The 26,032-nt window shown below is 45.8% G+C and overlaps 1 protein-coding gene across 2 annotated transcripts in view; it reads left to right on the plus strand.

Moving 5' to 3' along the window:
• SHROOM2 (shroom family member 2) overlaps positions 1 to 26,032 on the plus strand; it is a 162,723-nt gene that overhangs the window by 65,532 nt on the left and 71,159 nt on the right. For both annotated transcript variants that reach the window (XM_054544329.2, XM_002831370.5), the window contains exon 2: positions 21,683 to 21,834. In XM_054544329.2, coding sequence (XP_054400304.1) covers positions 21,683 to 21,834 — 152 coding nt within the window. The remainder of the gene's footprint in view (positions 1 to 21,682; positions 21,835 to 26,032) is intronic.

Below are 26,032 nucleotides of genomic sequence, written 5' to 3' on the forward strand. Positions count from 1 at the left end.
GCCCAGAAAGGGTCATTGGTTTGCTTCTAATATGTGTTTCTATCTCTGGGGAGAGCTGGAAACATACCCTCTTTCTTTAGCCAGTGGTGCCCAGCCCACTCAAGTTGTTAACAATGGATGGATGTAGACCTACTATGTGCCTCACTCTGCATTCTCTGGTATGCAGTGGAACCAATCTAGAAAAGCTGGCATCTTTACAGCCTTGAGAGTGTGCTTCTCAGTGGGATTGTGGATGGTTTCCTCTTTAATAGGAAAGCCTGTTTTTATATAGATGTATTTCTTGGGTGCTGACAGACCCAGCACCACCAGCTCCTAAGCGAGCCCCAGTGTTTTCTGCTGGGGACAGGATCCAGAAGCATCCCGTGGAGGGGTCGGGTACCCCAGATCCACCTGCCAGGACTCTGGGAGAGGTGTGTGTGAGCAGCCAATGAGCCCCCAGCTGTGGAGGACTGAGGCTTGGGGCACCCTGATCTCCTTCTGGAGCATTCAGTGGCCACACCAGCAGTTCTTTGTGCTCACTTAGTAGCCCATTTCTTATAGCAAATGGAGGCTACATCAGTTTCATAGGGCTGTCATAACAAAGTACCTAGCACAAAGCTTAAAGCAACAGGAATGTGTTGTCTCATAGTAAAGAGGCCTGGAGGCCAGAAGTCTGCAATCAGCGTGTCTGCAGAGCCTCTTTCTGAAGGCTCTGGGGGAAGATTTCCTTGCTGTTCCTGCTTCCGTGACTCCAGGCATTCCCTGACTTGCAGATGCATCATGCCAATCTCTGCCTCCATCTCCACATAGTTCTCCCCTGTTTATCTGTGTCCAAATTTCCCTCATCTTTTGTGGACACCGTCATTGGATTAGGGCCCTCCCTAATTCAGGATGACATCGTCATCACCAGTTACACCTCCAATGATCCTGTTTCCAAATAAGGCCACACGTACAGGTTCCGGAGGTGAGGCTTCAACATATCTTTATGGCAGACATAATTCAGCCCCATAACAAAGGGTAATAAAATGTTTTGAGAGAGAATCTATGTACAGAAAAGTGCTCACATTGTAGCATAGACATTGATGAATTTTCACACAGCAAATCATACTTGTGACCCCACCCAGATGAAGGAATAGAAGAGACAGTCTTAGAAAATAGATACCACATTCCATGCCTTATGGAGAAAGCCAAGGCTCATTAGTCTGGTTTGTGCTTTTAGGGTTAAATCAGGTACGTTGTTGACACTTCAGACCAGGTACACATAAGGATGTGGGTATTATGCTGCAAATCACAAAGGACAGTTTCACTTTTTAACCCCAGTGGCTTCCTGAGAACTCTATTGTAAAGCATACTGTTATAAACTAAATTGCATTTTGAATAGGAATAATTAGATTTAAGTTAGAGATTCTGCCAAAAATTGCTTTATCAGATAAATGTCGGATGTGAGCAGTTACATCATAAAAAGAAGAAATGCCACTCAAACCTGTGATTGCCAGTTTAGGAGAGGCTTTGGCTCTTGGGCCATTGCTTCGTGTTCCCATTTTGGGTGCCTTGTCTATAAAGGGGAGGAAGGGGTGTCTGGATGGCTCTCTGGGTTGGATAGTGGGAGGAGACTGCTGCCCACATCTGGTTCCAGCCTCTTGTCACACAGTTGAGGGAGTGGAGCCCAGCTGAGATTGACCTGCTGAAGGCACCTTGATGGGGGTCATAGTTGCCATCCCTTTATTTTGCATTTTCTCCTGTTTTAAAGCTTTGGTGCCCACTGATTCCAGCCCTGCTATTCTTGTGAAAGTCACATACACAGAGTGACTGTCACAGCAACTCATTACTCTTCGTGGTCCTGAGTTTGCTTTTCTGTAAAATTGAGAAAGAAATACTTGCCTGACCTCTCATCCCACGATTGTTTTTAAGAGTGGGAATCACAGCTTGGGGGGCAGGGAGTTGAGAGCTTCTGCTGTAGTGGTGTGAGCAACACAGGATGGCCATATTTAAATTGGAATTGTACTGTGGAGAGTTATATTAAATTCATAAGATCAGGAGAAACAAACACGGGAGCTGGGCCTTATTGCAGACTCCTCCTCGGTGATTTTATTTGGAGTAAATGGCATATGTAATCTTAGCATGTCTCATGTCAAAATCACGTCAAAGAATGCCACGGGTGAGTCTGCAGCAGATGTTCAGGACATCTTTTTAAAGGAGAACAAAAAAATTAAAATTTATTTCCTTTTTAATTGTGGCTGTTTTAAACTTTGTTACTTTAAAAATTACATATGTGTAAGTGGTCCACTCTTTAAAAAAAAAAAAAGGCATCCTCATTGTTCAACTCCTGGACACAGGGAGGGAAACATCACACACCAGGGCCTGTCGGGGAGTTGGGGGTAGAGGGATAACATTAGGAGAAATACCTAATGTAGGTGACGGTTTGATGGGTGCAGCAAAGCACCATGGCACATGTATACCTATGTAACAAGCCTGCACGTTCTGCACATGTATCCCAGAACTTATAGTAAAAAAAAAAAAAAAAAAAAAGGCATCCTATCATATCTTGGCACCCTCGATGTCAAAATGTGGTGAAAAGGACCTTTGCCCATTGTGTTAGGCATTTTAGCTGTGTTCAGAATCTGTCACTGTTACCTACGCTTATTTTGTTTTTAGAATTTGGGGGCAGAAGTTTTTTTTATCTGTCATGGAAAATAGCTGATGCCCCAATTTTTGAACTCGATAAAAATCCCACAAATATTCCCATATTAATCCAGATAGATAGATAGATAGATAGATAGATAGATAGATAGATAGATAGATATTGCATCAGATTTTGTCCCTAAAAGGACTGAATACAGTACAGGATGTGGAGTGAAACAAGGCTGCTACGGTTTCAGAAACAGCTTTGAAGCTGAGACTTTGCCAAGGAAAGTGGGAACTGCTCTGCCCCAGGAAGAAGTGGTGAACCCATCCTTGACTTGCACGACCATCGGGTGTGTCAGCCGCCTTGTCGCCTTGCTCTGCAAACTCTTGCCCACCACGAACTAGGCACATGCTTAACTCAGTGTTGTGGCAGATGGATGACTAATTCGGGTTTTAACTTGGAAAAGCAGAGGTGGGCAGATTCCACCATCCTGGCAGAAGGTTGCATACCCGCCAAAGCGCACTAAAAAGCTTCCTAAGTTACTCAGCTTTAGCTGAGGCTGAGTGCTGCTGTCTCAGAAGAATTAATTACTTTGAATGGGAGTCATTTTTTAAAGACTTAAGAATGTTTCCTTTTTTTTTTTTTAAAGCAAAACTGAATGAACTTGGGAGAAATAAATGCTTTGCCTTTGAGAGTTGTCTGCTGGAAAAAGTCAACAAAGGGCTTCTGGGTTTTGTTCAGTGGTGTCTTGATTAAAGTGGCATAAATCTTAAGTACTTTCAGAGGAGGCTTACAAATTAGAGAATAGTTTGGCTGTTTTGGTTTGATTCTAACAAGAGTTCAGCATGGAGAAATAATACCACTGATGAGATGAGGAATGTGTTTAGCATAATAAAAAAACTACCTCCGTGTAGCCCCATTTTTCAGGCAGATGCAGTTTGTGTCTTAAAGAAAAACATAAAAACAGCCAGACATTATCATTTTTCTTTGCTTGTTCCTCAGACGCATTAATAGATTATACCCCTCAATCATTTTATATTTTAATTACACAAGTGAACAAAGTTTTGCTATTTAGGACTATTCTGTTGGGTGTTGGTTTTTAAGTTATAAACATTAAAGGAAAAATCATTTGGACTTATATAATGATGAGTCTTGAGAAATGTCAGTGTTTTCTGGGAAGAGTTGTTCCATTTTTCTAACTGCCTCACTGGGGATCCTGGACTGGAGCGTTTGCCCCTGGGATGCAGCGCCGGGCACCCCTGCTTCCGGGCAAGTGGCTGTGCTGTTCCTGGCCTCCGTGACTCTTCAGGCCTTTCTCTCCCAGTTGCATGGTAGCTGCTGCATCCCCACGCATCCTGTCTTTGTTTAAGACCAGAAGAAAAGGGAAAGGGCGGTACCAGACATTTCTGCCCCTTTGATTGCAGAGACAAAGGCTCTCCTCAAGCCTGCAGCTGACTTCTGCCTTTCCCCCATCCGCTGGGACCGCACATGCCACCCTGCGCTGCAAGGGGGCACGAGGCTGCTCCAGTCTCCATGGTGGATTCAGATATTAAGGAGGGCAGGGCTGATGGCTGCCAGGGATCCTCTGATATTAGTAATGGGGGAGAGAGGAGGACGTCAGTTCCAAAAGGTGCAGTCTTCCTGGAGAACGTGGGACTTGAATGAGGCCCTGATAGAGAAGTCAAATTTGAAGATGCAGAAAGAGGACACGAAGGTGACATGCTAATGAAGTCTAGGATGAAGAGAAACAGTGAGGGAACATTGAGAACACCACCTTGGTGTATAGGGATCCTGCATGACACCGTGGATTCTAACACAAAAATAATGCGGAAGGAATTGATGTTTATACAGAGTGGAGTGTGAGTTACCCGCACCAGAGCATGCCATTTGGTGGTTCCACGTTTTGACCCTTGGACATGATTCTGGGGGGAGTGGGGATGGTCTCACCTAGTTTTATTTTTTAATTAAGAATTTTTTTTTTTTTTTCAGAGACATGGAATCTTGCTCTGTCGCCCTGGCTGGAGTGCAGTGGTGCAGTCAGGCTCACTACATCCTCAAACTCCTGGTCTTAAGTGATCCCCCTGCCTCAGCCTCCAGAGTAGCTGGGACTACAGGCGCACACCACCACACCCTGCTAATGTTTAAAATTTTTTTGTAGAGATAGGGCCTCACCATGTTGCCCAGGCTGGTCTCGAACTCATGGCCTCAAGTGATCCTCCTGCCTTGGCCTCCCAAAGTGCTGGGATTATAGGCATGAGTCACTGTGTCCAGCCTGCTTTCACTTAGTTTTAAAAGCAAAAAGATTGTGAACATTTGCAGACACAGGGAGATTACCCACCCCGCCCCCGAAATTCCAGATTTTCAGCTGCATTAAACACATTGCATAATTCGTGCATCCTGGATGTTCATTTCCCCATGCCCGACACTGGGTAGTGGCTGCTCCTTCAGAAGGGAGGACCCTGCCCCTTCGCCATGATGCCCAGTGCTCGAGGCTGTAGACCCCATCCTGAGGGTGTGCGTTCTATACATGCAGCCCCTCCACTTGCAGCAGCCCCTCCCAGCCTCTGCGAGCACTGGCGTGTGCACTCCAGGGCTTCATGTTTTCCCCATGTTGCCTTCTTAGGCTCTGCTACCTAGGCTATGACAAAGGCATCTCTGAAAAGAGTTGTTCAAAAAAGAAAGATAGCCCTTGTGACGGGTGAGATCATCCATATGTTACCCAATAAAAAGTCAAAGGCTTGAGGGGCCCTTTGAGTTCACTCTAGAGAAAGGTGCAGCAGCCTCGGCTCAGTGCCCCCTAGGCCTCCCTGACGTTGCACGGTGGCAGCATTAGATTATCTCGCTGAACAAGCCCCGTCCCTTTGAAATAGCAGTAGGATGGGAATGTCCATTAAACTAAACAGCTGTGCGTTCTGAGAAGCGGGGACACTTTGTTCTAATGGCCAGCAGTTCCTTTTCCTGTTTCTTGATTGCCTATCAGTTCTTTCAGATTGCCTTTTCACTTTGAAAATGGAAAATTAAGTAATTCCAGTTATCTCTGTTTAAGCGGGTGCTTCAGTGATGTGATGACTTGCTTTCAAAAGCTCAGTGAGGCCACGCATGGTGGCTCACGCCTGTAATCCCAGCACTTTGGGAGGCCAAGGCGGGTGGATCATCTGAGGTCAAGAGTTCAAGACCAGCTTGGCCAACATGGTGAAACCCCGTCTCTACTAAAAATACAAAAACAGTTAGTCAGGTGTGGTGGTGGTCACCTGTAATCCCAGCTACTTGGGAGGCTGAGGCAGAAAAATCGCTTGAACCCAGGAGGCGGAGGTTGCAGTGAGCCGAGACCGTACCACTGCACTCCAGCCTGGGCGACAAGAGCAAAACTCTGTCTCAAAAACAGATAAAAAAGCTCAGTGAGAATGGGTGAGGATCTGGGCAGGTCTGCCGTCTGTTTTGGCTGGAAGCCTGCTGGGGGTGCTTTGACCAGACAATTCTTGATACTTCTAAGATGGACTTGAGGCCGGGCATGGTGGCTCATGCCTATAATCCCAGCATTTTGGCAGGCTGAGGTAGGTGGATCACCTGAGGTCAGGAGTTCAAGACCAGCCTGGCCAACATGGTGAAACCTTGTCTCTACTGAAAATACAAAGATTAGCTGGGCGTGGTGGCAAGCACCTGTAATCTCAGCTACTCGGGAGGCTGAGGCAGGGAGAATTGCTTGAACCTGGGAGATGGAGGTTGCAGTGAGCTGAGATTGCACCACTGTACTCCAGCCTGAACGACACAGCGAGACTCCGTCTCAAAAAAAAAAAAAAAAAAAAGACCAGGAATATGGTACAGGTTTTGTTTTTCCCTTTCATAGTGCTAAGATGAAAGCAGGGCTTTGGACAGAACGTCGCTTATGTTCGATGATTCTTTTTCTCTCTGTTCGTCCTCTCCAGAAACGTTGCCTATTGCATTGTGACCAGCTTTTGTATAGGAAGGGAAGAAACAGATATCATTTGGGTTTTGTCTTCAGTGAGATGCTAGTCTTGTTGTGGGATGAGAAGCATAAGCTGGTAACTGTCAGCAGGGTTAGGAGCAGATAGTGGCCATGTGCCCCAGACACCAGGGAGGCTGGGAGATGTACAGAGTCCCTCGGTGGAGACGGTGGGGTTCAAGATGGCGTCCTGAGGGCTGAATGTGGGTGAGCTGGGCAGAGTGTGTGCACAGCAGTGATGGGGGTGCATGGTGTTTCCAGAGGGGACCCAGTAAACAAAGCTCTGCAGGCAAGAAAGACCACTTTATCTAGGGAGGAAGGACAAAGGGCCTGTTGTTGAGGGTGTGTGATGTTTGGGCAGGGCGGGGATGGTGTCCAGAACAGCAAGGCTTGTTTTACATGGTGGTGAGTAGGACTTGATTAAATGCAGTGCCTCCCTTCCTCCCCATAACTGATCAAACTGCTCTTTTGCGTTGCTGCTAGAGGCGAGAGAGAAGATGATTTGCGTGAGGAAGACGGCTGCCTGTTTCCTGCTGTGGTAAATGGGTTTTACAGGGCAGGAGGTTAAAGCGTGACTTTAGAGGTGCCTTGGTTTTGTTTTACTGTTCCACATGAGCCATGGGTGACCATTTCTAATACGTTATCCTTTCTCTGGAATATTGGTGGTTCTCCCCTGGGGGCGATTTTGTCCTCCAGGAGACATGTGGTAACATCTGGAAACATTTGAATTGGTCACAACTTGGGGCAGGAGGGTGCCACTGGCTTCTTGTGGGTAGAGGCCAGGGATGCTGCTGAGTCCCCTGCAATACCCAGGGCAGCCCTCACGGCAAAGAATGATCCGGCCCCAAATGTCAATAGTGCTGAGGTGGAGGAGCGTGGTTTGGAGTGTCCTATTGTTTATCCATGTTTTATCTATTGGACATTTGGGTAAAATAGCCCATTTGTAGCTCTTACAGATGGTCCTGGCATGCACATTCTTCTGTGGGTCTTTTGGTTAACATACGTGCACATCACTGAGTCACTCGGTCTGTTTTCCGAGTCATGTCAATTTTTTTTTTTGAGACAGGGTCTCACTCTGTCACCCAGGCTACAGTGCAGTGGCGTGATTTTGGCTCACTGCAACCTCCACCTCCTGGGTTCAAGTGATTCTCTTGCCTTAGCCTCCTGAGTAACTGGGATTATAGGCATGTGCCACCGTGCCTGGATAATTTTTGTATTTTTAGTAGAGATGGCGTTTCACCATGTTGCCCAAGCTGGTCTTGAACTCCTGACCTCAAGTGATCCACCCACCTTGGCCTCCCAAAGTGCTGGGATTACAGGCATGAGCCACCGTGTCTGGCCAGTCATATCAATTTTGGTATTCACCCCGTATTCAGGAGTTGAAGGTGTAGGAAGCAGCGCAAATGGCCATTGACAGACGAGTGGATAAAGAGAATGGAGAGTGTACATACAGTGGAGTATTGCTCAGCCTCAAAATGGGAGGAAATCCTGTTACCTGTTACCACATGGATGAACCTTGAGTCCATGATGTTAGCTGAAATAAGCCAGTCCTACAAGGGCAGATACTGTGTGGTTCTACCTATGTGACATATCTGGAATAGTCAAATTCACAGAGGCAGGAATAAAATGCAGGTTGCCAGAGGCAATGGGGGATTGTTCATTGGGTACTGTTGTGGTTTTGCAAGTTCTAGAGATCTGTTACACAACAGTGCGATTGTAGTTAATGCTACTGAACTCCATGCAATTAAAATGGTTAAGAGAATACATTTTATATTATGTTTTTGTTGATGCCGTTGTTGTTAGAGATAGGGTCTCTCTCTGTCCCCCAGGCTGGAGTGCAGTTGTACGATTATAACTCATGGTAGCCTTGAACTCCTGGGCTCAAGTGGTCCTCCTGCCTCAGCCTCCCAGGTAGCTGAGATTACAGGCATGTGCCACTGTGCCTGACTAACTTTAAAAACAAAATCATAGAAACTTGGTTTCGTTATGTTGCCCAGGCTGGTCTCAAAACTCCTAGTCTCAAGTGATCCTCCTCCATTGGCCTCCCAAAGCGCTGGGATTACAGATGTGAGCCACCATGCCCGGCCTATATAATGTGTTTTTTTAAATCACAGTTTAAAATTAAAAAGCATTGCAGATGGACTTGTCCTTGGGGCATCTTGCTCCTTGCAGCCATTCTGGAGTGTGTGGGTGGCACCATCTACTCTCTCCTCCATCTCCCTGGCTACACAGGCAGGCTCTAGTCAGCTAAGCATACGCACACAGACCCCTCCTTCTGTCAGTGTTCCATCAGGGAGCAGAGGTGCTGTGAGTGTCGTGGGGCAAAGAGTTTATTAAAGGAATCAGAACTTACGTGATTGTGGGCAGAGGTTCGCAGGGAGAGTTGGAAGGTCCTGCACAGTTGGAGTCACACCCCCAGTGCCGCTGAGAACCCATCCATCCAGCTTGGGGAGGGGATGTAATCTGGGATCCCCAGGGAACGCTGGTCCTCCCGGGTCTGAGCCAAGCAGTGGGCTGAGGCCACTGTTGGGGGGGGGGGGGCAGTCACAGGACCCTCAGTTGGGAAGAAGAAGGGGGTGTGAAGCAGTGGAGTATGAAGTCAGGCTGGAGCCTGCCAGACATCTCTGCAGCTGTTCCTTGCTCCATGTGACTGTGATGTGGCCTTATGGTATATTGGCTGCAGTGTCACCTCTACTTTCAAACCTTTGGCAGCTTCCTCTTTTGATCCAGTCTAACAAAGAACCGTATAGGAACGGAGATTGTGGAAAACACAGTTCCCATTTTAGCCAAGATGGCTGGTACTATACTTGAAGTTAGAAACCTGACCTGTGGCATATTCCCTGCATCCAGAGGGCCAGCTGGGGAAATGTGTGTGGTTCCTTCATTATTCCTTGCTTGATTATAAATACACAGTATTTAAACCGTGACACATTTTACAGAGGTATTTGTATCTTAGCCTGAGAGTTTAGCTATCATTTAAATCATGACTTTTCTGGGGGGAAATGTGGCCTGGTTTCCACATAATCTACTTAGGCTAAAACTTTTGTAAAACAGCCCATTTATAAACTGCAACTTTCTGTGTTTATGAGGTTCTCCATAATGCTTTAGTAGCTAAACACCGGGAAAAGGAAATTTTAAGTGAGGTTTAAAGTAAACAATGAGAATATCTAGGACAATTAAGCTTTTGGGTTATTTCAGACAATGTTATATAAAAGGGCTTAGAAACTACTCTACCTAAATAGCTCTAAGTATTGTAAGTGAAGAGGTTTCCCTTTACCACTTAAGCTCTGATTTCCTTGTGTTATGATGAAAACGGATACTTTGTCACTGTCCCTGAGAGTGGAGCAGCATAGCCTAGGTTCCACTGGCAGTTTGGACAAGAACAAATTATAACAACAGCAGAATAAGTTGTAACTGTGCTTGTAGCATACTTTAGAGTTTGCAACATATTTTCATAATTGTTTCACTGTTATCCTCCTGGTCATCCTAGGATGTAAGACAACCAGCTCTTACCACCATTTTTGGGGTGATAAAACCAAGAGTAGGAAGCATTTCTCCAAATTGTGTACTTAAGTGGCAGAGGCAGGTCTTCAGTACCAGATCATTCCTCATCTTTTGAAATGCTCCGTGCCCCCACCCTCTGATGTGATTATTCCCTCCTGTCTGCCACCAGGGGATCCTGTGCATGTCTGTCACTGCACTTGCCTCATGGGATTTATATCAGCCAGGATCTAGTTAGGAGACAGAAGCCACACAGTAGTTGGAATAGGAGTGCTTCATAGGAAGCGGGATTTGGTGGACTGACCAAATCCCACCATGCCCCCGTGCTTACGGCTTTTCTATTTACAGAAGCAAGATTGAACAGTTGCGCAGAGATCGTGTACATGCAAAGCTCAAAATATTTACATTACGGCTCTTTGTGAAAAAGTTTGCTCACCCCTAACGTAAAGAACTATTAACTTGTGGCAGTTTATTACCGACGAATTATTAACTAGTAGCTACTACAGGTAAGGAGAACTGTAAAGAATATGAGAATAGCAGATAGAGGGAGCTGTCACTCCCTCCAGGGCTGGGGCACAGAGTACCTGAGGAAGGAATAAATTTGGAACTATTCTCCCCACCCCCTCCAAAGCTGAGATTCGAATCTCGATGGAGGATGGTTCACTTAGGTAGTGGAGAAAGTCGCTGAGGGCCACCACTGGCTGGAGAGTAGGGAGCCACCCCTGGCATGCCAGTGAAGCTCACTAGGAAGCTGGCTGGGGGTGTCTGTGGGACTCGGTGGAAAGCCACCGAGGAATTGTCTCTAAAAGTCGCTGAGAAGCTGCCCGCCAGAGCACCAGTAGACCTTGCTAGGAAGCCGCCCTTGGAGCTTAGTGCCACTGTGTGTGCCACATGACTGCCAGGTCCCACTGGAGCAGGCAGGGAGGAAAGCACACTGGAATGATGAAGGCAAGCCCTTTCTACCGCCCGCGTGCCTGCACCGCCCTCTGTTTACGGTGCTCACCAGGTGCCAGCACTGGAGAAACACCCACAGGGTCCTGCTCCAGGATCACCATGTGGGCAGTGAAGGTGCATTTGGGATGCAGAGGCAATGCATTGCTAACTGGCAGTGTTGCAACAGGTTGTCTTCAGAGCTGCACTGTAAATTCCTCTGACACACGATGGTGTTCCAGAAATCCTCCCTGAACGTTGCTCTCCATTAACCATCTCTTAGGTGGATCTCGGCCTGTGCTCTGTGAAATTCAGGGCTGACATGATGGTCAGGATTTGGCCAAGTCCTGAGGCCCCGGGACCTTTGCCACATGTGGAGAGGAGGCACACACCTTTGGGCTCTATGCTACCCTCCCTCCAAGAAGACCGTCACCCCTTGCCACAGAACGCACACTCTTCTTCTGGTCCCGTCCAGTTGGCCTGCATTCTGATGCTGCAGCTCTCATCTGCCCCGGGCACATTCCACCCCTGCCCGTTTCTCCCAGTCACTCCTGGGACAGTCACCTTGTCTTCCGTTGCTCTGTAGAAATGCTGTCTGCCAACTCCGTCTCCACCACCTCCAGATCTTCACCTCATCTCCCTCCACATTTTTGGGAGCCACAGCCGATCACCCAGCGGTAGGCTTTCTGTCATGACACTCCCTTGGCCTGTGTGTCCGTTAGCATGGCTTTGTCACCTGGTGCAGCCACGTCCTCGTCCTCATCCTCTCCTCATGCCTCATCCTCGCACCTCTCCTTGCCATGGGGCCTCATGCGGTGCAGCCCTCATTTTAGGGAGAGATGAAACAAGGGCTAGACCTTTGTGGACTAAATACCTCCTTGAGCATCTAGTTCCAAAACACACGAGGAGGGTTTTGGTTCATTTTGTTAGTGTTATTTATTATTATTTTTTTTTGGGGGGGGTATATATTTCTTAAGAGATGGGTGTCTCACTATGTTACCCAGACAGGAGTGCAGTAGCTCTTCACAAGTGTGAGCATAGCACACTGCAGCCTCCAACTCCTAGGCTCAGGTGATCCCGCCTCAGCCTCCTGAGGAGCTTTTTCGTATTGTATTATCATTTTTCTTGCTTTCTTACTAATTTTGTCAACTATGAGGAAAGGAATTTTTTATTTCCTAATAGAGATTTTATTGATACTTTGGAAGATCAATACAGAGCTGTTTCAATTTGTATCCCGTTGTTAATGTCCTTACAGAAAATCTAAAGAGCTGTGTCATTGGATTCTTTTCCAGGTACTCCAGCGACTTTCTAGCTGAAAACTTGGAGGCAAATTTTCCTTAAAAGGCCAGGAATTAGGATTTTTTGAAGTCTCAGCACCTTTGGGTGGTGATTTCCATCTTTAGGAGCACGAGTCTGTCTCCGGGCGAAACTTCAGTGTAGATGCATGTTCTCAGGATATTTCACAACTTGCTGCCTTGCTGGATGGGCCACATTTCCTTCCCCAAGCGCCGGTACCTTCAGATGTTGACGAGCTGTCACATCAGAAGTCACAGTCACTCACCGTTATCAGCAACACTGCATACTCAAGTTTTCAAGTTTTCAGCCTTTCGTAGCACATTAACAGAGCGATTAGGAAAACCGACTGCCATGACCAGAAGACTTTCAGGGTGCATGCCTCTCTGATAGGGAGAGCCAGGATCGAGGAGTCCTTTTCCTTCTGAAACAGTTCTACTAAAAAACAACCCATGGGCTCACACCTATAATACCAACACTCTGGGAGACCAAAGCAGGAGGTCAAGGTAGTAGGGTTGCTTGAGGCCTGGAGATTGAGACCAGCCTGAGCAACATGCTGAGACGTCGTCTCTACAAAAAATAAAAATAAATAAATAAAGAATTAGCCAGGTGTGGTGACATGTGCCTGTAGTCCCACCTTCTTGGGAGGCTGAGGCAGGAGGATCGCTTGAGCCTGGGATTTCAAGGCTGCAGTGAGCTGTGATTGCACCACTGCACTCCAGCCTGTGCCACAGAGCGAGACCCAGTCTCAAAAACAAAAAACAAACCTATAAGTAATTAAAGCTGCTCAAGACATGTTAAATGCCTGACCATGACTGCAAATTGCCAGTCAGTATGCTTTGCGTTGTAGGATATGAAAACTGTCCACCCAGCCTGGCACCCAAGATAGTCAAAGCCTCTCATAAAATATATACCAAAAAACAACTAGCAAATGATTTCACCTCTTGTAAAAAAAGCATTTATGCTTAAAACATGGAATTAGGTGGGATTCTCTCCTTAAAAATGTTTACAGAACTACTAAAAAACTTGCATTTACAAAACAGTTGCTGAAAGTATTCCCCTGGCATATATAGGAAGGGAGACAGGGGCCACTGAGCAGTGTATGATAGTAATCAGGTTTCTTTCCCTCCTGCTTCCTGGGAGCCTGGACTCTACTTGGCATTTAGACTCCGCTTCCTGCAGGTCAATCTTCAGGTTCCTGCTGAGCCACATCAGCCCATTTGCTCTTTGCTCCCCCTTTTCTCTTTTGTGCTTTTTTCCCCTAAGGATTTATCCTTTCCTGCTGCCTTTTTTTCTTTTCTTTTCTTTTTTTTTTTTTTTTTGAGTTGGAGTCTCGCTCTGTTGCCCAGGCTGAAGTGCAGTGGCTCGATGTCGGCTCACTGCAAGCTCTGCCTCCTGGGTTCACGCCATTCTCCTGTCTCAGCCTCCCGAGTTGCTGGGACTACAGGTGCCTGCCACCATGCCCGGCTAATTTTTTGTATTTTTTTTTAGTAGAGACAGGGTTTCATTGTGTTAGCCAGGATGGTGTCGATCTCCTGACCTCATGATTCGCCCACCTCGGCCTCCCAAAGTGCTGGGATTACAGGTGTGAGCCACCGCGCCTGGCCTCCTACTGCCTTTTTGGGCTTCATTTCCACTTCTGCAGAAGCAGGTTGAGCCGACAGCCTGGCGGACCTCTGGGCTCTGCCTTGGCCACCCCTGGGGCTGACCTGACCTTCCCCTTGGGCATCTTGGCGGTGCCTGGTGCCTGCTGCCCAAAAGCCTTATGAGTCTGGATGCGCCGCAACTCCCTTCCCTGCCCTGGCCTCTGGGACCACAGCAGGGGCCAGGAATTTTTCTTTTTTTTTTTTTTTTAAGTCTCAACACATTTGGGTGGGGATTTCCATCTTCTAGGGGCTTCCCTGTTATCGGAGCACAAGTCTGTCTCACAGAGAACCTTCAGTGTGGACAAGGTGTTCTCATTTATTTCCCAACGTGTCTCTTTCCTGGATGAGTCAGGTTTCCTTTCTGAAGACGCCGAGCTCAATAAATTAAGCAGACTGAGAGGTGATTTCAGTGCTTGTCCTCATCATGCAGATATTTTATCTCTGGAAAGCGAAGCATTGTTGAGGTGGTCAGAATTAATCAATTGCAGGTGTGACTCATAGCCCTTGAAATATGATATTGGACTTAAAAAAAAAGCTGCTTTTTCTCCTCTCATTTTGATTGCTGGTCACTGTGATTTTCCAAATCCCTCAAGCTGAAAACCCTGCAGCAGGTGACGTGGCCAGATCTTCCTTCCCAGCCTCTGGAGTTGGTGCGTTACTCCCGTGATTTTTCTCTGCCTCTTTCCCCAGGAGTTCTGCAGAGATGTAGGGGTAGTGCCCATCAGGGTCGTTGTCCTTGTCGTTTTATTCTTATTGCCAAATAAATTCATTTGTGTGTGACTATAAGACGAGTCTTCCAGAAGCAGCTGCTGTAGTGATGAGTTCACTCCTCCACTGCCATGGCTGCCTTCGCTGGGCCCCCACTGCCTGCAGGACAGTGTCCAGATTCCCATTGCAGGGCGGGGTCCTCGTCTTCCCCCACATCTGCCCTATCTTCAGACACTCCCCTGCACACACACTCATGCCTCAGGCCTCCTGCCTCCACGCCCTTCTTCACGGGGAAGCCTCTGCGGAAGGCCTTCCCAGCCTTTTCTAGTTGCCGTTTCTATTTGGAGGCCTTCTTATCTCCACCTGAGACAGAGGGTCACATCCCCCTCATGCTGCCACTGCAGGGACCCCATTCTTTTCAGCGTGAGCCTGCTCCCCCGCTGCACTCAGGATGCCGTCGCCCTCATGGGACTTCATTTGGATTGTCTCTTCAATGAAGTATCAACAACTTTGTTCCATAAAAGACTTTGATTAACTGTTTTTTTCCTGCTGTTCCTAGAGAAAACATTTCCATGAGAACAATGAGGCATTCTGCACGTTAGGAGGCGTTGAACTCTAATCGGGGCCATAAGAGTGAGTTTCCATACAGAATATCAGTTAATAACTAAAACAACAGTATTTGCCCGGGTGTGTGGACTCGGTACTTTGGGTCTGTGAGTGCCCATAGCATGGCACCTGGGCCGGCATCGTCGTGGGTCGGGGGTGATTGACTTCCTAGCTTTTTGTAGAGGGACTTTTTGAGGTTAGAGCAAGTGAGAGCAAAGATTTTTCCTAAGTATTACAGGACAGAACTGCCTCATTTGTGGCTCTGGCACTCCACAGACATTAGGCGGCTGTCACTAATCGGTGGAGTGCCAAGTGCTTCCTTACCTTGTAGACGTGGGACTGTGATAAAATGAGCATCATTGTGATGCTATCACGCATGCGGCCCCTTAGGGATGCCACAGGCCCAGTCCTTAATTAAGCCTAATTAATTCTACTGAACTTGAGAAGTTCAATGGGGCAAAGAGAATAGAATGGAGGTTTTCAAAGCTGCTGCTGCTTTTCTGACTACTTTTCCCCATAGCACCATAAACATGTAGAGGTACTTTATCTGGACGAGGAAGCCAGGGGAAAAAATGAAGACTTTTATCTCCCAAACCAAAACACATTTTTGCTGGGAAATGTAGGTGGAGTGTGGTGGGGGAAGGCTGATGGATGTTGTGGAATGCGGCCTTCGTATCTAGAGGGGAAGCTTTAGGAATCTTTGCAGATGAGAAGAAACAGCATCATGTTGTCCTTTGCAGTGAAGTCAGAGCAACTGACAGCCCTTTCTGAGAGCCTTTCAGGACTTGCTTACACATGTGCTTGTGGGAATGAGACACATTCCCACCAAAAACCCCACCCGGTCACCACTGAGTCACACACACAACTGTGTCACCCTGAAGAAGTGCTGCTTCAAAAGCTGTCCCAAGACCCTGTAAGCCATTAGTCTTTATGGTTTTGCCTAAAGATTTTCCTGTGATACTTAAATTCAAACATGTCATTGTGGAGAGAAAGACACAACTTCATTTATTTTTATTTTTATTTTATTTATTTATTTATTTTTTTAGATGAAGTCTCACGCTGTCGCCCAGGCTGGAGTGCAGTGGCGCGATCTCAGCCCACTGCAACCTCCGCCTTCTGGGTTCAAGCGACTCTCTTGACTCAGTCTCCTGAGTAGCTGGGATTACGGGAGCATGCCACCAAGCCCGGCCAATTTTTGTATTTTTAGTAGAGATGGGGTTTCACCGTCTTGGTCAGGTTGGTCTCGAACTCCTGACCTCGTGATCCACCTACCTCGGCCTCCCAAAGTGCTAGGATTACAAGCATGAGCCACCGTGCCCGGCCTTTTATTTTTATTTTTTTGAGACAGGGTCTTGCTCTGTCACCCAGGCTAGAGTGGGGTGGCATGATAACGGCTCACTGCAGCCTCAACCTTCTGGGCTTAAGTGATCCTGCTGCCTTAGCTTCCCAAGTACCTGGGTGCCTCCTGGGTAGCTGGGTGCCACCATATCTGGCTAATTTTTTAAATTTTTTTTTTTTTTTTTTTTTTTTTTTTGTAGAGACAGGATTTCTTTTGTTATATTACCCAGGCTAGTCTCGAACTCCTGGACTCAAGCAGTCCTTCCACCTTGGCCTCCCAAAGTGGTGGGATTCCAGGCATGAGCCACTGCTCTCAGCCCTAGACACAATTTTAAAGTTCACCATAGATCACTCTTATACTGGGTCAAAATAGTTTCCTTGATTTTATTTTAATTTTTTTAATTTTAATTTTTCAAGACAGAGTCTCACTTTGTCACCCAGGCTGGAGTGCAGTGGCATGATATCGGCTCACTGTAACCTCCACCTCTCAGGAGCAAGCAATTCTCATGCCTCAGCTTCCCGAGTAGCTGGGATTACAGGCATGCGCCACCATGCCCTGCTAGTTTTTGTTTGTATTTTTAGTAGAGACCGGGTTTCACCATGTTGGCCAGGATGGTCTTGAACTCCTGACCTCAGGTAATCCGCCTGCCTTGGCCTCCCAAAGTGCTGGGATTACAGGCATGAGCCACCGCACCCAGCCCCTTGTTTTTAGATGTTGAGGAATGCATAACTTTTTATTGTGGTAAAATATACATAATATGAAATTTATCTTCTTAATAATTTTCAAGTGTACTGTTCAGTGATGTGTTAAGTACATTTACATTGTTGTCCAACCATCACCACTATCCATTTTCAGAACTTGTCATCTTCCCAAACTGAACCTCTGCCTATTAAACACTAACTTGCCATTCCCTCCTCTCCCCAGCCCCTGGTAATCACCATTCCACTTTCTCTGTCTATCCTTTTGATGACTCAGGTACCTCAATTCAATCATATAGTGTTTCTCCATTTTTGACTGGTTTATTTCACTTAGCATAATGTCCTCAAGGTTCATCCATGTTGTTGCCTGTGTCAGAATTTCTCTCCTTTTTTAAGGCTGAATAATAGTCCCATTATATGTGTATGTATATGCCATATTTTATTTATCCATTCACCTGTTGATTGACGTTTGGGTTGTTTTCACCTAGAACTCATAATTGTTTAAAGGCAAAAACAAAATAAGCCTCCGTCCTTTGAAATTTATTTTTTATTGTTCTTGTTTTTTAATGCAAACAAATTTATGAATAAAGTATCAAGGTTTTTTGTTTTAATTTTTGTGAGTATGTAGTAGGTGTATCGATGTCCTTAGAAATTTGTGATGATAGAATTATACTTTGTAAATGTGCAATTTTGCTCATGTTTGTAACCCCAGCACTTTGCGAGGCCAAGGCAAGTGGATGGCTTGAGCTCAGGAGTTCGAGACCAGCTTGAGCAACATAGGGAGACCCCCCCCATCTCTACAAAAAAAATAAAAAATAAAAATTAGCTGGGTGTGGTGGTGCATGCCTGTAGTACCAGCTATTCGGGAGACTGAGATGGGAGAATTGCTTGAGACCGGGAGGTTCAGGCTGTAGTGAGCCGTGATCATGCCATTACACTCCAGCTTGGATGACAGAATGCGACCCTGTCTCCAAAAACACAGTGCATTTTTGGACACCTCAAAATACAGGCTCAATTAGTTTTCTAAGCAGATACTTCATTAGCATGTGACTGGTATTATTATTCTCATAATTCTGTTACTTTAGTCAATATTTTTATGTTTTACTTTACTACATAAAATGTTGGATTCTTCCCCTTAGTAATTGTCTATGCTTTTCTTCGGACTCATTAAAGGTATAAATTAAATTCTGAGTTTTACACCATGTTTCCTTTGGCAGTGGAATTAAAATTGGGAAAAATCATCTATATTCATAGAGATTAATGGTGAAGTCTCTTAAATTAGATACGTCTATAAATATATATTAATTGTTTTCTTTTGCTGCTTTACTCTGGAGCAAATTTTCCAAAATTGTAACATGAAGTACAGTTTAGAGGAGAAACATCTACTATCAGAATGTACTTAAAGAGGCCAATCTTTTCACCTCTTTGTAGTAAATTGGATGTTTACATTGTCATGAGGGTATCTCTCTTGGAAGAAAGAAATTATTCTTTATTCTGAGGTCAGTTATAGACAGTTTCAGCTAAAAATTATGAGGAACTGATTTATGTCTAAAACTTTGAGTTGAGTTTTTGATATTTGACTTGTTTTGTATATTCGTGACTATAGTTAATAGCATCTGCATGGCAGGTAAGCTATGTTATCCATTGTGAATACAAGGAAACGAGGAAAAAGAGACCAGAAGTCTTAGGGTCTGGAGTTGGCAGCCATGGATAACACGTGGATCGAAAAAAACTTCTGCGGTCTTTCAACAAGGTGGAATTCCTGACAGGCAAGAAAAGCCACTAAAGACCCGAAGTCTCCAAAACAAAAGACCAGCTCCAGGATGTCAAGATCTTCCTTGGAATCCCTGGACCCCCAGTGGTCTGTAACTTGCCTCCTTATACACACCTCATTTTTCCTGTCTTTCCCACCCTGCCTGGACACTCTTATTTGGTTCGGGGGGAATAGAAATAAGCAAAGTCAGCCACATCAACACTTAGGCTTTCTAGCATCGAAATACAGATGTGCGGTGGTCATTCCAGCCACAGCACTTAGCAGTGACCTCAGAAACAGATAGCGCCCTTCATCTCTGATCCATCCTCCTGAGGCACAGCCTGGAAGGAGCCTTTCCTCTGTGCAGAAACCTGGGGGGAGGGTTGCTCCAGATCCCCAGCCTCCTGGCCGGCCCCTTGGTCTCCCTCTTGGGGCATGTCAAAACGCAGTCTCCCCCAGGTATGGCCTGCCTTTTGCTACCCCTTGGCTGTGTGTGCAACCTTGGTGGGTGGAAGCTTATTTACAATCTGTAAAGACATCAGGATAAAATCGTCTAGAACTTTTGAAACCAGTTGGTGACTGAAAAAATTGCTGCATATTTTTGTTAGGAGTGGTTTTTAAATTTTGTTTATGGTATTGACTAGCAGTGAATAATTGCTTTATTCACAAGAGTTCAGTTGTCCTCAGATCTAGGTGGAGATTTCAGGAAAATATGCAGCTTCAGAATTGAGGCATTGTGAGTTACTTAGCACCTAGCTTCTCCTGACCCCCCACCCCAAGAAGTAAGCTTGAATCCAAAACACTTAGCTTTTCAACTGCCAGAAGAATGGACGCCATTAGCTTCAGGCTTACTCTTGGAAGTTATTCTTGGGTTAGCCATGACATGCAGCTGGCTAGCAGTGAATTCAAAGGCTGTATGCTGATGTGCTTGTAACCAGTGATTTCTTCTTACTGGTTTTCCTAGCAGTTTATAAAGCTTTTTGGTGTAAAACAGAGTTGGCAAACCATTTTTGGAACAAGCCCAGTAGTAAATATTTTTGGCTTTGTGGGCCAAGCGACTCAATTCTGCCCTGTAGCAATATGTAAACCAATGGGTGTGACTGTATTACAGTAAAACTTTGGGGGGTGGGAGGGGGAAAGAAAGCTGGCTGGATTGGCTCACTGGCCACAGTGTGCCAGAAAACGGACAGATTAACTGGAATGAATTGCTGTTGAGTTCCACTTTACTGTATAGGAAAATCTAGGTTAACAAAAGTTACAGAATGTAGGCCGGGCACGGGGGCTCATGCCTCTAATCCCAGCACTCTGGGAGGCCGAGGCGGTTGGATCACGAGGTCAGAGGAGTTCAAGACCAGCCTGGCCAATGGGGTGAAACCCTGTCTCTACTAAAAATACAAAAATTAGCCGGACGTGGTAGCGTGCGCCTGTAATCCCAGCTACTCAGGAGGCTGAGGCAGGAGAATTGCTTGAACCGGGAGGCAGAGGTTGCAGTAAGCCGAGATCGCACCACTGCACGGCAGCCTGGGTGACAGAGCGAGACTCTGTCTCAAAAAAAAGAAAAAAGGGAAAAAAAGCTATAGAATGGATGGCATTCAAGCTTTTAGAGAGTCAGCCAATACACATTGGGAGGATACTGTTGTTTAGCACTGAGTAGTGAATATCTTAACATACACAGCATGGTATAATAATCGGATTAGGGCTATGACAAAAAACAGATACGTGTTAGCAAGGATATGGAGAGATTGGAACCTTCATACACTGATGGTGGGAATGTAAAATGGTACAGCTGCTGTGGAAAACAGCCTGGAAGCTCCTCAGGTTGTTAAATGTAGTTATCATAGGGCCCAGCAATTCCACTTTGTAATAGCCAAAAGTAGACGCTGATGAGTAGATACAATGCAGTCTGTCCATACAAGTGAATGTTACTCAACCATAAAAAGAAATGAAGTACTGCTACATGCTACAACGTAGATGAACTTAGAAGGCATCGTGCTAAGTGAGAGAAGCCAGACCCAAGAGGCCACATATTGTATGACTCCATTTATGTGAACTGTCTAGGACAGGCAAATTCATGGACACAGAAAGTACACTTGTGGTTGCCAGAGGCTGGAGGAATTTGAGACTGAGTAGTAATGAGCACAAGGTTTCTTTCGGGGTTAGGGGAAATGCCCTAATATTGATGGGTGGTGATGGTTGTACAACTCTGAAAATACTAAAAGCCATGCTTTATTTGAGTGAATAGATGGTATTTGAATTATATTTCTATAAAGCTGTTACAAAAACAGTCTAGTTCCACGATTAATGTATGAGAAATAATTAATAAATAATTTAAAATGGTCCAAAATTATTGTCTGGTTAAAGGAAATCTAGAAAATGAATCAGTATCTTCAGGTCCCCTGTTTTCCATTGTGTGTGTTCCCGAGCTTTCCCATTCCCTGCATAAACAGGAGTTGTGTCCAGGGAAGGCAGGCCAGGGTGAGAGGTATAGTGCATCCCTGATCCCCTGAGTGGTAATAAGGTCAGCCCCCGGGGCCCCATTCCCGCCAAGTGTGAGGTATGTCTGCTGCGTTCGGAGGACCTGCTCTGCCTCAGGAATTGGGGCTCGTGGAAGGCTCATGGAACATGCTTCTCTGTTACAGATTGAAGAGGGCAGTAAAGCCGCGGCAGTCGACAAGTTACTGGCTGGAGATGAGATCATCGGCATCAATGACATTGGTCTCTCAGGGTTTAGACAGGAAGCGATTTGCCTGGTGAAGGGGTCCCATAAAACCCTGAAGCTGGTCGTCAAAAGGTAAGATCTGAGCTTCCTCCCACATTTACAATGACACCCAGGAGTGAGTGGAACATCAAAGTGGGAAGCCAGTTGTCCCGCCCACATCACTGCAGAGATCTGGATTGGGACGTGCACTTAGTGTTATATGTCTCGGCCAAGCATGGGCCCGGCATCAAGAGTCTGAATGGTTCCTAATTTTATTATGACTGATTTTTATAAATTTTAATGTATTAAGTGGATTTGAATACTCGTGTCTTTCCTTTGGCAATATGTAGATTATTTTCTTGTCAGGCAGAAAACTGTGCTTATGCTCCCAGTGAGGTGACATGTTGTTGCCTGTCTTGTACACAAGGTGGCAGGCCACTGCGCTTTCTGTTTTCATGCTAGAAAGAGAGTGACTGTCACGAAGATGCCAGCCACCAAGAGTTTAGAGCACTGTGCTGAGGTCTGGAGGGTCTGGAGGGAGCTGTCTGTCTATTCCTGTACATTACATGTCAGTTGGAGCTTGGATGGTTTTAAGAGGTTAGAAAGTGAACTGGGGACATGATGCTTTTATATATAGGAACTAAAGCAATACTCCCGGGTACCACAAGAGTATTGGTGATATGTCGCTTTCAAAGAGAAATAACTCTCCACCTTGGTTTTATAGTTGGCTTATTAACAGGAAAGTGCTTACACATCCCTTTTGACAAAATTAGCATGTTCTTTGAAGGTTGGCTGTAAATTTTAATTAATTGACCCACGTTTATTTCCATTTTTAGTACAGACATGAAGATATCTTCCTTGTTTTGAAAAAAAAAAATTGTTTTTCAAGTCTGGTCAAGTGAAGTAGTGTGCGTGGAGAGGAACAAAGAAATCTTTAACTGGTTGTGACTAATTATTTGTAAACACCGCTGCACTCAGACCAGCCAAAACAAATTCCTAAAGGCTTTTTTGAAGTGGGGGTGGGTGAACGTGCCAAAACAGTATCCAAAGACAAGGTTCAGAAATGAGGAAGGGCCAGACGTGGTGGCTCACACCTGTAATCCCAGCACTTTGGGAGGCCAAGGCAGGAAGATCACTTGAGCCCAGGAGTTCGATTGAGACCAGCCTGGGCAACATAGTGAGACACCATCTCTCGCAAAAAAAAAATTTTTTTTTAATTAGCTGGGCATGATCATGCACACCTGTGGTCCCAGTCACTCGAGAGGTTGATATAGGAGGATTCTTTGAACCTGGGAGGTCGAGGCTACAATGAGCCGTGATTGTGCCACTGTATTCCAGGCTGGGTGACAGAGCAAGACCCTGTCTCAAAAAAAAAAAAAAAAAGGGAGGAAGGAAAAACATTTTTTGCCTCATGAATTTAGCAAAGTTAATTGTAAGTGGTACATGCTATTCCTGAGCACCCTTTTAACAACTCTTTGTAGATCAGAAAGTAAAATCTCAGAATGGTGGTTTCTGAGCCATTGGGGAGGGTGGGGCACGAGACGCACCATGACACTGTGTTATGGTTCCTCTGTGATCACGGTCTTAACCCTCCTATAGCAGCACGTTTGTTCTTACACGATTCACTTAACTTAGTGGAATGCTGGTGGTGGTGAGGAAAGCTTGTTCTGCAGAGGTAAGACGAGGAGTTATAAATTGGCTCTAGGGGGTCATCATCCCGCTGCCAAGGCTGACTGCAACTCCCTTTTCTTCTGTCTCCTGTACTGTCTCGTTCTGGGCTCCCAGAGACCCCAAAAACACTGGGCTGTGCTTGTGGTCTTACTGTCTGTCTTTTCTTTGATGGAGACACCAGCTTAGTCAGCATAGCTGGACAACTTTGTATCACCAGGGTGTAGATATGCATAGAAATTCCTAGCATGGGAGTTCTTGAGTCAGAAGGTGTGTGCGTTGTGAATGTTCAGAGACATTTCTGAGTTTCTCAGACCCTTTCACATCATCTCTAGCATAGGATATTTGTAGTTTGTTTGTTTGTATTCTCTGTGAATGTGACAGGTGAAATATGGTTTTATATTTACATTTGCATTTCTGTAGTTACGAGAGTGAAGTCAGGTATCATTCCATATGTTTAGAAGCAAGGTAGATGTGATTCTTTTTTTGAGCTAGAAGTACATATTTAGTGATAAAGATAGACAGTCTAAAATCTGTTCAAAGGAAAGCCATGCCACAGGAGAACTGGTTGGTGGGAGGAGAGAGCGAAGCCTCAGGGCATCTGCTGGCTGGTTTCACTGAGTAGGTACTTAAAAGACTCTTGGAACTAGGGATTAAACTTTTGCCCTGAAGGATCTCCAGGAGCCACTGTGTAGAATCCCCATTTTGTGTTCTGCAGACCCACTTTCCTTTAAATGAGAGATGTGGACAAAATGATAATGTGGTTTAAATAGAATTTTATTTAAGTAATATGTGTAACGAGATATAAAGCAGTGGAGTTTATTTACAAATTTTTATTTCCCAACACACTTCCAATAACTGTGTTAGGAAAAAACCCACAAGCTGTTTTTCCTCTGCTCTCACACAACACTCAACACAGAAGACTTCTGTGACCAAATGTGCATAGAACTTCTAATACTCCAACTACCTTTATGTGGTTTTCCTTACTACAAAAGCACCAATGGGTGCTTTCAAAATTGTTCTTCTTAAAGCCAGAACACGTATTCTTCTCTATCTAAATTTAAATCTCTATTTAAATCTCCCCGCCCTCCTCTTTCTCCATTCCTAGGCAACCACTAATCTGCCTTCTGTCTGTATGGATTAGGTAGCATTTTCTAGCATTTTATGTAGAGCTCCAGGATGGAGCGTGTACCCTTACAAGTGGCTAGTTCATGAAAAGAACTCTGCAGATAGTTCATAGATTGAGACACCAACATATTCATATTCTATATTGCTCCGCTTAAAAAGCATGATCAAATGGTAAACTAGCTTGCCCAAGCCTTGTTTGACATGTTGCAATTGTCTGCCCCCATCTGCAAAAATGTGATGAGGGAAAGAGGTACATACATCTCAGTGTAAAGCACAGGAATCTGTAGTTTTTTGTTTGTTAGAGACAGGTTCCTGCTCTTTTGCCTAGGCTGGAGTGCAGTGGTGCAATCATAGCTCACTGCAGCCTCGAACTCTTGGGCTCAAGCGATCTTCCCAAAGTGCTGGAATTACAGGCGTGAGCCGTCGCACCTGGCCTCTCCATGGTTTTTTAAACATGATTTGAATAGTGGTTCACGGATAAACTCCCCTCCCTGTAGTGACAGCTGCTACACGTCTTATTTTGTAGGCTCATTTTATCTTTGTGTGTGTGGGGACCAGGGGACCAGGCACCCAGGATAGGATTGCGATGGGCCACTTTCACAAAGCGGTGGCATCTTGTTTCACAGGCATGGGCAACGCGGACCTTGTGGTCGTTGAGAAGCTGGTGCTGGGAAAGTGATGCGGGAGTAGACAGGCGGATCACTATCTCTGCAGACAAATGAGGGCCAGCGCTTCCTCTCGCCCAGGGCAGGGGGAGCTGGAGACAAAGAACTTGTAACAATCAGCCCTACCAAGTGCATGGATGTTCTTCCTTGTGAGGTCCAGGTGGCATCCACGGCCCGAGATGTCAGGGGAGGGGTGCTGCCCAGGAGTCAGATCTGTCGGTTGGGTCAGGAGGAGAGGCTGAGGCTGGCAGTTTTGCTTTTCTCTTTCTTCCCAGGCGGTTTGTTGTTCTGTCTCTACTTGGCAGGGGAGTGCTCCTTGCAGGAAAGTTCAGGGCAGACATGTAGCCTTTTATTATGTGTATGTGTGTGTCCAGTTTTTTTCCACTGCACTGTTTTTCTAGGTGCCCAGGCCCACCCCTGGAGAGTCCTGGGCAGGTCTTGAATGGATCTGGGCTCTGGAATCTTCACACAGAGCCACAGGCTATTTCGCTGGGCGTTAGCAGCGGATCTACCACTTGCTGGCCTTAAGCACAAGTTCTTGGGAAGGTTAAGGCCAGAAACTGGGTGACCCTTTGGCATTTTCCTCATTAACTTAGCCCAGTTGGGTTAGTGCAAAAGAGAGGTCTGCCTGATGCCCTCAAGCTGCTCCAGAGGAGAGGGAGCAGGGTTGGGAGGGTGGGGAAAGACCGAGAAGGGGACGGCAGCTCCTAGCTTAGCTGGGCTCATCCTATCCACTCGGTGCTAGGGACCATGGCTGTTGCCTATTGCTGTCTTCTCTCTGAAATCTGCATTAACAGCTCTGGGGACAGAGTCATCCATTTTTCTCCCTT

This window comes from Pongo abelii, chromosome X, assembly GCF_028885655.2.
Source record: "Pongo abelii isolate AG06213 chromosome X, NHGRI_mPonAbe1-v2.0_pri, whole genome shotgun sequence".
Classification (NCBI taxonomy): domain Eukaryota; kingdom Metazoa; phylum Chordata; class Mammalia; order Primates; family Hominidae; genus Pongo; species Pongo abelii.